This window comes from Malurus melanocephalus, unplaced genomic scaffold (genome assembly GCF_030028575.1).
Source record: "Malurus melanocephalus ecotype Western Australia unplaced genomic scaffold, MMel_1.1 scaffold_476, whole genome shotgun sequence".
In the NCBI taxonomy this organism is placed as follows: domain Eukaryota; kingdom Metazoa; phylum Chordata; class Aves; order Passeriformes; family Maluridae; genus Malurus; species Malurus melanocephalus.
Genome location: NW_026623708.1, coordinates 409,913 through 422,403, shown reverse-complemented (window position 1 = coordinate 422,403; position 12,491 = coordinate 409,913). Strand labels below are relative to the sequence as shown.

Genomic DNA, 12,491 nt, shown 5'->3' with positions numbered 1-12,491 from the left:
TGGCTATTTAAGTATTCAATATGGGGAAAAAACTTTCTTTCATGACTGACATGCAAGGAGAAAGCATTTTCTTTCCAAACATGAGGCATCTTGCTCAAGGAAGGCATCTGATGAGGACAAACAGTGGTGACTGAATCAAACTGTTATGTGATCTGAATTATTTACATTGCTTGGAGTCCACCAGATTCTTCACCCAAGGGTTTTAAAGGCCCAGGATGAACTGGAGGCATCAGTGAGAGAGATGTCAGCTTGACCCACGGTGATTTGCCATCTGTGAAAAGCAAAACAAACACAACCCACTGGAGGAATTGTGACTCTAATAGGAACTGGAACACAGATTTACAGAGGATCTTTGTGTTTGGACTCACCAGCCTTTGACTATGGCAGGATTGAAAATTCAGCAGCTGTAAAAGCCCAGCTCCACAGATCTGTGCAAAAATGAGCTTTTGGCTGTTGACTGCTTGGCACTCTACCTGCAGGGCTGGACCAGATGTGGAATTATTTCCTAWGTTGTTTCCTTCAGTTTTCAGAAGAAGACAACAAGATTTCCAGCAAAGTTTTTAGAGAGTCTTTTTAAGTCTTTTATTATACTCCAGAATTTTAAAACTTATGACTTTTTTTTCAGGTTATAATAAGAAATACTCTGTCTGCGGAAAATTTTTATTTCCTCAGATTACAGCCTCGCAGCTAAATCAGAAGTATTGCTGGTATCAGAGAAAATACTACATTTGGGACAAAAAGTCACCACTACTTTGAACTGAGTCCATTGCTGAAAGAAGAAAATATATCTAGATGCAAAGTACAGCCTCTTAAAAGCATAAAGACAGAGATTTTCCCCCTCTCCTGATCCAAAATACAACAGTCACCGACTATTTTTAATTCATGCAAAATTATGATGATAATGAAAATTATGATAATAATGAAAATTATGATAATGATGAAAGCATAAACTTTATGGTTTGATGATTTGGCTGCCATGTGCATCCCTAAAGTAGGGACTACAGCGATCAGCATAAAATAAATATGACAGAGGAGCCTTCAGACAACTTGTAGGCTGAAACAAAAATCACTCCAAACCAGAAACAGCTACATTTATTGCTGTGTTGTGCACCAGAAAATGTTAAGAATAAAGCTTTCCAAACAGATTAGCAACACTTGTGTGTGTGATGTGATCATTTTTAAGGCCACTGGGTTCTTTCTTATCATTTTTACCAGCACGGATTGATATCTATGACCCAAACCTGACATCTAGTGGAGGAAAAATGAGGGCAGGATTTTCCTTCAGTTCCCAAAATTACACTTGGTTCTGTGCACACTTTGCTCTTCTTYTCAGAAGTTCACTCCCTGCTGCCCAAGAATATTTAGGAATGTTTTAACAAGTTTCTGCCTCGTCCTCTGGGCCTGCTATCGTAATATCTCAATTCTCAGTTAGCAAAAATCAAACTTCAGGCTCTCATATTTAATGGAAATGTGGAAAGTATAAAGCCTAAAGGTTAATAAAACCAAAAGGCAAATTAAACTGTATATAAATTTAAATCAGTATCATAAATMTTTTGGTACCTCAGCACTGATGAGAGCACTCAAAGGCCATTAAAAATAGCAGAAGACAAAAGGTATTTTAGTTGTTCATACATTGTATGAAGCAAAAAACATCTYTCACCTGTGCTGGTGAAGAGTCCTGTCTTTGGAGCTGGGAGCTGTAACAACTCACACTGAATCATCATTTTGGTAGGACATGGAGAAAATGAAGTTATYAACAGTTTAGAGATTCATTAAAACCCCTGAAATGCTGTTTCGTGCCTAAATGAATGCCTAGAGAGCCAAATGAATGCCAAAAAGTTCAGCTACAGGGCTCTGCCCCAAGCARYCACARCACTGACAAGGTGATGCAKGYTTTTTAAAGGGATTTTTAATCTCCTGATGGAAAAAAACAAAGTTAGTGTTATATAAACAGTACAAAGTTTACCAAAGGATTGAGCTTTAATCTCTGATGGTTGCTTATTGACTGCAGAAAAAACAGAAGCTGCTCAGTGAAAAGATCTCCTCTACATTTTGTTTGCAGGAAAACTTGAAGGAGAAGCTCTCACCTCCTGCAGCTTTCCCTAAAATCCAAAGTAAGTCTGAAATGAGGTCTGAATTGGAGGACAGGACTGGGCTTGGGTTGTTTAAAATTCCTGTTTATTCTGCCATGAGAGGACTTGGTTTATCTTAATGTGCTTGCTGATTTTGACCTCCAAAAGTTGAAAAAGCAAAAGTTGTGATAGATGGTTTAAAGAATATCATGATGTAAATATGAAGATTTGTGCTATCAACAGTTTTGGATGTCTTGAAGTCAGAGGGAGCAGGTTTGGGATTCTGATACCCCCTGCACCTAATACCTGCCAGAGGAGACAGAAAAATATTGAAAAAATCACTCAGATTTCTTCTTCATCTTCCAATGAGTTCCTCATCTTGGGCTCTTTCCTGGTAGAGAATTGTGAGTCCTGATTTTCAAATCTAAACACAGGTGCTTCTAAACACCATGCCTGCAGTTTGACAGGTTGTTCCTGTGTACACAACCTCTGTGTGTTTATTTGTGCCACAAATGTGCAATGTGGGACACACAGGACCAATTCTGGTGAAGTTTGCAACCCTTGCTAATCTGCAGTGGGAGGTTAATTCTGTAAACTAGGATATTTACTTTTTCCTGTAAATTTTTTAAAAAATCCAGACTGAGCCACAGCTGTTTTAAAACTTGATGTGTTCATCTACCTTGCTAAATTACCTATTTTAATCAGTGCTGTGGAAGTAATTGCAACAAACAATTTAGAAAATTGACTTTGTCTGTGTTTTGTACATGTTTCTTCACACACAGGCATGGTTTAGCAAAACATTAATTTGCATAGTTTTTAGTTCTTGCTACTTCAAAAGTATGTTGGTGCAGGCATTTTCTGGGCAGCATTTATGTTGGTTTGATTCGACATCTGGGTCACACAGCTTCACTTTCTTTCCCTAAAAGACTCAGGGTAATTCTCAGAAATGTTTCATKTTGTGGAATTTGGTTTTTGCCAGTGTTTTCTCATATTTTGTCCAAATTCTATATGTTCATTTTATAATATATATCAGTGCTCCAGCATGTAACGCAAATGCCCAGAATGTGTTTGTTACAGAAGGAGAAAGGGAGATCTTTGTTTTTGCATTTTCTTTGTAGAAAATGCTTTGTTTTTCCCCAGTGCTGGCCTTGACAGTGACTTGCACTCAGRGTCTGGGCAYAGTTTTACAGTGTGTTCATTCTGGAGCAGGTTAGATGTGGATTCTGTGTTTACTTGTTTCCAGATTTCATGATCTTGAATTCCATCACTGTGCTCCATAACAAATTGTTCTGTCACAGAGCCRTCCTTCAGGGTAATCTAACAAATGATGTTCTGGGACAATCTTTGAGCAGAATTAGTGGAACAAATAACCCAGCTTGTTTTAAGATGGAACTTATGACAGAATTACACAACTGAAATAGCAGAGGACATAAAATATCCTCTTCAGTCTGCTGTTTAAAACAGAATGAAGAGAGGCACAGAAGAAGCTTCCTTCTACTCTCATGGCTGCATCTGCAAGTTTTCCACATATTAGGGTAGAGGATTCATAGAATGATGTGCAAGACAAACCAAGATAAACCTCTCAGCAGCTCTTCTAAGACAGACAGCTCCAAGTTTTRCATTCAGTGACAATGCAAAGAGAGAAAGAAAGAGAGAATGACAGCTCAGGAATTYAATTTCTGCTCCATATTATTCTTTTCTTCAAGGTTCCTCTCTCAGCAATGGCTATGGTGTGCCTTTCAGACTTTGAAGCTYATGCTAAAAAGTATTTGCCCAAGTTTGCTTGGGATTATTTTGCAGCTGGGGCAGACGACTGCGTCACACGAGATGAAAACATCCTGGCATATAAAAGGTAATGCAAGGAGGGAATGAAGGGTGTTGTGCTGGTACCTTCTAAACAATTAGCCTTTTTTATATGCTGTTTTCTTCATTGGTTCTGATTCCTGATTGCAATTGCTGAATCAAAACCTGGTTTCCATGAAATTTCAGAAAACTCAATGAACACCTACGATCCTAAAGAGGTTTTTTTACCTTACAGAATCCGTTTCCGGCCYCGTATGCTGCAGGACGTATCTGTGATGGACATTAGGACTAAAATCCTGGGCACTGAAATCAGCTTTCCTGTAGGAATTGCCCCTACGGGCTTCCACCAGCTAGCATGGCCTGATGGAGAGAAAAGCACAGCCAGAGGTACCTTCTGCTCTGGGGCCATGTGGCAAAAATAAGGGGTGTCAAAAAGCCTCAAGAAGTTGTTAGGATGACTTGAAATGTGACTGAGAAAAATTTTCAGGGTTGGAGGGTAAAACTCAGCTCCCACACATTCTAACACCTGCATGGGAAGCTGTACGGACATTGCTCTACTTCTCCAGCTGCCACCAAACAAAATCAGCCCCATTGCAAATCTGCTGCAAACTCAAGACAAGGGCAGTGGGCACATTGACTCACACCAAAAACCACATAAGGTTTGCAGTCCTGGGGGCTCTAGATGGGTGTGAAAGTGGTGGGAATCAGACTGAATTCCTTGTTCCTGGTTAAGACACGTCTCACTGGAAGAAAAAGATGTCCCCTTTTCACAAATCCTGTGGTGGGTTTGGAGAGTGGACCCCTAGAAATATTTTTTTCTTCTGTGTACACTGAGTGGATTTAACAGTGCATTCCTGTGAGGACTCAGTCATAAAGATAAAATTCATGCTTTTTTTTAAAAAAAAAGGAAGAAAAATGCTGCAAAATGAAAGCACAGCTTGGTTAATCCCCTCTCCTTTTCCATGACCCAACAATGGTACATGGTACACACAGCCACTGTTGATTTTGGGTGATGCCTTATCAATCAGGCTGATCTGAAAGAGAGGCCAGACAAACTTAAGAGAATGAGAATACACAACTTTAATCCAGGCCTAACAGGCCTATTGGTACATTAGGGCAGACAAAGCCTCCTCCTGAGGCTACACCCAAAATGGACACTGAGTCACGAGATCTTCACCTTTTATAAGTTCTGCCTTATTAACATATTGGGTCTTAATTCTCCAATGATCTTTACAGGTGATGATGTCACCCACCCCAAACTTGCTCCCCCCAAATCACTGTTATTTTCATATTTTGGGGCTCTGAGGCAGTGAGGTGTCCTTGGATTCAGGCTCAGAGAGGAATTGTTTTGTCTAAAGATGACAGAATGGTAGTTTTAGTGCTATACTAGAGAAGCACAGTGATGGAATTCAAGATCATGAAATCTGGAAACAAGGAAACACAGAATCCACGTCTAACCTGCTCCAGCATGAACACACTGTAAAACTTTGCCCAGACCCTGAGTCAAGTCACTGTCAAGACCAGCACTGTGGAAAAACAAAGCATTTTCTACAGATCTCCCTTTCTCTTCTGTAACAAATATCTKCTGGGCATTTGCGTTACATGCTGGAGCACTGATACATATTATAAAATGAACATATAGAATTTGGACAAAACASTGGCGAAAATACAGACGCATGAAAACACAGAAATGAAAAATCCTAAGGAATCATGGGGGCATAGCTGCCCTGAGCTTTGTAGGACACACRTGGAACGGGAGTTCAGGTGTATTGAATTCCATCACTGTGCTTCTCTGGTACAGCACTGAAAACCACCATTCTCTCATCTTTCGACAAAACAATCCCTCTCTGAGCCTGAATCCAAGGACACCTCACTGCCTCAGAGCCCCAAAATATGGAAATAACAGTGAGTTAGGGGGGAGCAAGCAGTGCATGGTTTTGTATCCAGTATCAGGCAAGACTGCTCAAATGTCTTTTGTTTCTGATTTATTCCCTGCAGCGGCCAGGGCCATGAACACGTGCTACATTGCCAGCACCTACTCCACCTGCACCCTGGAGGAGATTTCCACRGCTGCTCCTGGTGGTCTGCGCTGGTTCCAGCTCTACATCCACCGAAACAGGGCGGCGTCCCAGCAGTTGGTCTGGAGGGCACAGACTTTGGGATTCCAGGCCCTTGTCCTCACCACGGATGTGCCCTACACAGGAAAGAGACGCGATGATGTCCGCAATGGCTTCCGCCTGCCTCCCCACATGAAAGTGAAGAATTTGGAAAGAGATTTTGAGGTTTGTAAAATGAGCTTGTCCTTTCATTCCTGGCATGGACCACATGAGACAAAAACCACTGGGTAACTGCTGCCTTGGCATTTGCTGTACCAGGGTGTATATGCTCCCTTGCTGGTTCTTCCTGGCTTGACATCCTGCCAGACTGGGCTCTGTCTTCAAAATCCCCTGCCTTAGGGACACTGATCTCCAACCCCATCGTAATTATTCTCCTCCAGAGACATGTGACATTTCTGGGGCAGATGAACATGTCTGCTGGCAAATTTGATTAATCTGTTCCAGAGCAAGGAAAGACACCAAAGGATCTGTGTGCTGCTGCAGCTCGGATGAATTTTCCTTTTGTTGTTTCCTTTTGGCTGTAGGGGGATGACTGTTCAGAATATGGACTGCCACCCAACAGCTTGGATCCTTCTGTCACCTGGAAGGACATCGAGTGGCTGAGGAGCCTGACCCATCTGCCCATCATCATCAAAGGCATCCTGACAAGAGAAGATGCAGAGCTGGCAGTGAGACACGGAGTGCAGGGAATTATTGTGTCCAACCACGGTGGAAGGCAGCTGGATGAAGGACCTGCCACTGTAAGTGAGAAAATGGATGTCCTACATCTTCCCTGTTCATATTTACATTAATGTGAATTAATTAATTCACATTTGTGTGTGCACTTCTGGTGGCTGTAGATGTGTGCAGATGTACTTTAGCTTTGAACTGGTGAGATCCATGCCTTGGATCCTGCTGAAGCACCCACTGAAATATTTCCTCAGCTTCTTGGAAATAAGTGCAGAAAAACCACAGGCCTGGATCAGGAGGGAATTCTGTCTGTGCCTCCATTAGCTGGTGCACTGCACACAAACTCTTTGCGCACTGCAGCAAAAGGAAAACAAAGGTCTGGAACCAAAAAATGTACAAATGAGAGCATAATGTATTCTCATTGTTCACATCTGTCAAAACATGCAAAACAATGCAGCTAGATTTACTGAGAGCTCTGCTTGSGTATTTACAGGCTCGAGTCTAAATGGGAATTTATTGACTTGCACGAGCCAGAAAAAGGATAACTTATCTGGGAAGAATTCCSCTGCTTTTTTATTTGTGCAAAGAAATCATGCATTGTTTGGACATGTGTGTATTTCATGGGCTTAATTTGTCAGTTTTTCCAATTGCTCCTATTTTACAGTTCTGCATTGCACAGTATCTTACAAACTTTCTTTTCTCAGTTTTCCTTTGTAARATAAAAATAGCTACCAGGGAATTCWCTTCTATTCCATGTCAAGGCTGACAATAATGAATAAAAAAAACTAATTAACAAAAGGCTAAAGGCATAATAACAGAAATGGCATCGACATTAAACTGCTCTTCTACTTTAAAAGCCCTTTACATACACAGACAAGGCAGAAGATATCTAGTTGGGCTCTGCTACTCATCTGGTACCAAGCCTGGCTCTTTCTGAGCTAGTCCTAGAAAATTTCAGCCTGAATATCAGTTTGAAATTCAGAAATAAAAGAAAAAATATATTAAAATAAGGCAAATGGCTATAAGACATTGCAGGAAAGAGCTTTTTGAGTTTATTCTGAAGGAGAGTTAATTTTGTCTAGTGCAATGTCCTGTCCCTGGTTGTACTGCCTTTGGGGCCAGAGACAACATTTCAATCCAATAATATCTGGGGCTCTAGTCCATGCTGGACTTTRCAGAAAAGACCTGAGGGAATCAGGAGACTTAACCTGGAGGAAATGATTTACTGTGCTACATAACAAATGAAATCCTTCAGAGTTGTTTTAAGGGGAGGCACTGGACAAGTGGTCACCAGGATTAGGTAGAAGTGTAAGTTTAGGTAGTTTGGATAGTGGGAGTTTGACATCAGCCTTTTTTACAAACAGCTGTATCATTCCTCATTGTCTCAGGTGAAAGTAAAATATTCATGACAGTTATTCCCATTGAAATTTATATTTAAAATCTTTCATAAATCTAGCGAAAATGTTACTTTTTCTAGTGAAAAAGTATCTCCTGAAAATGTTACTTTTTCTCTTATCAGAAGTGATAGCAAAGAATATCAGTGTAAGCCAAGCACTGAAAAATGACATTAAGTGTCTGAAAAACAGAACAGGGAACTGAACTTTATTCTTCAGCTCCTGGTGCTGATCAACTTGCAATTTATTTCATTGTCACGTTTCAATTTGAGAAGGTATCCTAATAAAGCATTGCATCCCTGCTGTTTCTTTGGAATAMATCCTCCTTCTCTTGGAACCAAAATCAGAATCTGCTTCTTTGCAGATTGATGCTCTGGTTGAGGTTGTGGAAGCAGTTCGAGGCAGAGTTGAAGTTTATGTGGACGGTGGAATACGGAAAGGAAGTGATGTTTTAAAAGCACTGGCACTGGGAGCAAAATGTGTTTTTATTGGAAGGCCAGCTTTGTGGGGCCTGGCTTATAAGGTGAGTAAGGAGCTCTGAGTTCATGTGCCTGCTCCTCACACTCTCCTTTCAGCACCTCTGCAACTGAAATCTCCGAGTTTTCAATGGTGAATAATATTTTTTTGTAATTTTGTTTTGTTGAATTTGAAGTGGAATCATCCCAAGCTGAATGAAACCTTGACACTTCCTGTGATTTAAAAAATACCGCTGAATTTTACCATTTCCTGGGATTTTAAACAATGGAATTTTGAAGGTGGTAAAATTTGTTTTGTAGGATCTGACTCCTTGGTGTTGTGGTTTGGTGCTGAAATACTGTAGGACATCAGTACTTCTGAAAATTGGAGCTGAGCTTTTTTACCAGAAAGATGAATCTGACTATTTTATTTGCTTTCAGCAAATATTTGGGAACAATATATGGTTTTGGTACAATAGATTTATAGTAGTGCTGTGAATTCTTCAGAAATACATACAGAACTCCATCCCACTGATGTCTGAAACACTTCAGACAAGGCTGAGCTGCTATTTTAGTTCCAGCTTTGCTGCTTCTTAACTCCTGGCATATTTCTGTGATCCAGAGTCATGAATTAGGCCTATGATACAGAAGGTAAACATAGTAAAATTAAAATATTATTATACCAGTTGGGGTTTTTTGTTATTTTTTTATTTCTTACACTCTGGATTGGAGCTTTCAAAACTTTTCTCTAGAAGAAAAGATATTTATTTTTATGGTATAGAAACATTTCCTAACTTTTGAATGCTGCTGTTGTCCAGTGGTGTGATTTCTGTGGATTCCAGTAGCTTTAAGCAAAAAAATATCACCTGAATCTTCTGAAAAACCTGGAAGAGTTGGCAGTACTGTTTCTTTTGCCAGCAAACATTAAAAAATGGCCTAAAGATGAAAAGGGTGCTCCTTGCTTTTGCTTTTTCCACAATGCAAAGAGAAAAGAAAAGGGGTTTTGGAGGTTCAACTGTGCTTTGGTATTAAATTCCATRGAGTATTCCTAAAGATGTGTGTCAGTGGCATTACCATGGCATAAAATAGAGGGAGGGCATAAACAAGTATTTACATTGTCTGCACCCAGAGCATTAATTATTGCATGAGATAAAAAGAAAATTTAAGAGAAAAAAAAATTACAAAAACATCCAAAAATTTTAAGGAAGATCAAATCTTCTATACATTTTATTAGATTTTGAGCTTCTTGGTGTCACACAGAGAAAAACACAGTCTATTATTTTTAAAGATTCAKTCCTCTACTTGAGTAAACTACAGTTTTTGAAGTGGCCCCATATATGAAACTCTCATTACCTTGTTAAAAACTGTCAGAGTTGGAAGGCTTGACATTTTAAATAACAAGCCCATTGGTGGAGAAAAACTGAAAAAAAAAAATGAACAAGCTCCAAGATGTCAGAAGTGAAAAACAGCTTTGTTTTCTTTCGCTGCTCAGATATATCACAAAAGGAAAAGAATCTAAATTAATCTGTGATGAACTGAGCGCATCCATCATATCATTTTAATCATTTATCTGCATGAGACTGGAACTGGCATGGAWTTAAGGGATTATCCAATCTCTCAGGGTGCAGCACTGCTCTGTGCCAGGCTCCTTTCACCCTGACTGCTTTCTCTGTTGGGACAGGGTGAAGAAGGTCTTCAAGAAGTCTTGAGAATTCTGCAGGATGAGTTTCGTTTGTCAATGGCCTTGGCTGGTAAGTGTTTTGTTGGTAATGGGGGATACAAAGACAAAGTTTGCATGGAGGGACTAAGAGCAGCTTTGTCACCAAATTAAAGAGATGCAAAGCTGCTAAGTACAGCAGAGCAAAACTTGGAATTTCTGCTCTCCTGGGAATAGCAGCATGTGTTTTTCAGTATTTAATCAGTATTTMATTTTATTTATCAAGGTTTTTTTCTGCATGAGAAGTTCATTAAAAAAGGATGCAGATTTTTTTTCTGTGTGTTAGAGAATATAATCTGTTGGTGATTAGACATGCTTTAAAGCCTTTGTGTCTCCCCCAGGCTTTTACTCTCACTCTGCATTTCTCACTCCTGCTCCCAGCAGCTGTAGCTCCCTGTTTGACCCCCTCACCAAACAGCAAATCTGCAAACCCAGTGCAAACTCCAGTTTCACTCTGAACAAGAGGATGGTTGGAACAGGCTCTGGAATATGCTCCCCAGKGTAGTGGTCACAGCAGCAGCCTGRCAGAAATCAAGAAGCATTTGGACAATGCTCTCAGGCACATGGTGTGATTATTGAGGTGTCCTGTGCAGGGCCAGGAGCTGAATTCCATCATCCATCCTTGAGGGTCCCTTCCARTGMAGGATATTCTGTGATATCCAGCATGACATTCAGATCCAGTGAAGAAGTGTTCAGACATCAGCAAAGGGTCTTATTAAAGATTTTCATGCTCCAGCAACCATGAACTCAAGCAGAGAGCAACRCTGACTGGACACTGGGGCCAAAATCCTGCAGGGCACAGTCTGGTTTATGGGTTACTTTTCAATCAGTACAGAGTCCTACAAGGTGTTTATTTTCCCCAGCAGACTCTTACGCTTCTTTACATGCAAAGGGCAAAGGATTCAGTGAGAGTAGCAGGTCGGTATCCTTTAGCTGGAGCTGTGAAATTCATTGAATCACACCATCCTTTAGGCTGTAAAAGACCTTTAAGATCATCAAGTCCAACTGTTTACCCAGCACTGCCAATTCTTCTGTGAAAACATGTCCCTAAGTGCCCCATCTAGGTGTCTTTTTTAAACACATCCAGAGATGGTGACTCAACCACTCCCCTGGAAGCCTTCAAGCACTGGAATAAGAAAACAAGAGCTGATCTTTTTTTTGTCCAGAAACCTTCAAGTGCTGGAATAAGAAAGGAAGAGCAGATCAGCCACTCCAGTGGAAGAATTCCAGTGCTTAATAACATTTCTGTGAAGGAATTTTTCCTGATATCCAATGTAAACCTCTCCTGAACACAGGATTTGAGGAATGGCCTCAGCATAGGGGGACAGTATAGGGGGACAATCCTGCTGGCCACACTGGTGTTGTCACAGGATGCCTGTGTCACATTTGGGCACATGGTGAGCTCATTTTCAGCTGTTAACCAATACCCCTATTCCACCTGTCTTTGACCAAACAAAATGGCAATGCAAATCTCCACCTCTGGCCATTTGGCACACAGCAAACCTTGTGTTTTTTCTCTGTGTTTTCCTGCTGATTTGACTGGATCAGAATGCACCCTCTTCAGCTTGTTATAAAAAGATTTTTTTTGTTTTTCCAGCTCTTCTTGTGTGGGGAGTCTGGYGCTGAACCTCAAGGTTGAGGATGCYATTGAGGAGTGGCGAYACTGAAAWTCCAAAATATCTCAGGCTGTGATTCAGAGGGGGGTTCCAARCTTCATCCCCAGCCCTTTGTCCCTCAGCAGTGTTTCATTTATTTCAGGCTGTTCCAGTGTCTCAGAGATCAGCCAGCACCTGGTTCAGTTCTCCAAACTGTGATGGAGCTCCTGCCATGCCCACCAAAAACAGGCAGCTCAACCCAGGCTGAAGGGGAAAAACGAGGTGCAACAAGAATCTGCCTTCCAGAAACTCCAGAATCTCCAGAAGAGATTAGGAAAGTGTTAGCAAAGGCTGTGCTCTGTTTTTATTGAGACCAATGAATCCTTCGACAGTTCGGGCAACTCTCACTTGCTCAAATACATTTGTTTTTAGCTGGTTGTTCCATGTCATTACCTGTGTTGGGCCTTACTCCCAAATTCCACCACAGACATGGAAAACTCTGTTCCTTGCTTTTTCCACTCATCCTGCCAAATCTCACTGCAGCTCTATCTGCACATCTCTCCTGCTCCGCACAGGAAATGTTGAGGCTGTCCTTTTCCTTACATTTGGCTTTTCCTGGGTGCATTCACAACAGATAAAGAAACAAGATCAGCTAGCAGGCAGCTCAGC

At 40.9% G+C, this 12,491-nt stretch overlaps 1 protein-coding gene across 1 annotated transcript; it reads left to right on the top strand.

The window, feature by feature from the left end:
- Positions 1-1,995: 1,995 nt before the first annotated feature.
- HAO2 (hydroxyacid oxidase 2) lies at positions 1,996-12,491 on the top strand. Its single transcript, XM_057380894.1, has 8 exons — positions 1,996-2,114; positions 3,779-3,924; positions 4,111-4,262; positions 5,874-6,157; positions 6,517-6,732; positions 8,420-8,578; positions 10,192-10,261; positions 11,986-12,491. The coding sequence occupies exons 2-8, from the start codon at positions 3,794-3,796 to the stop codon at positions 12,039-12,041; spliced, it is 1,068 nt and encodes a 355-aa protein (XP_057236877.1). The 5' UTR covers positions 1,996-2,114; positions 3,779-3,793; the 3' UTR covers positions 12,042-12,491.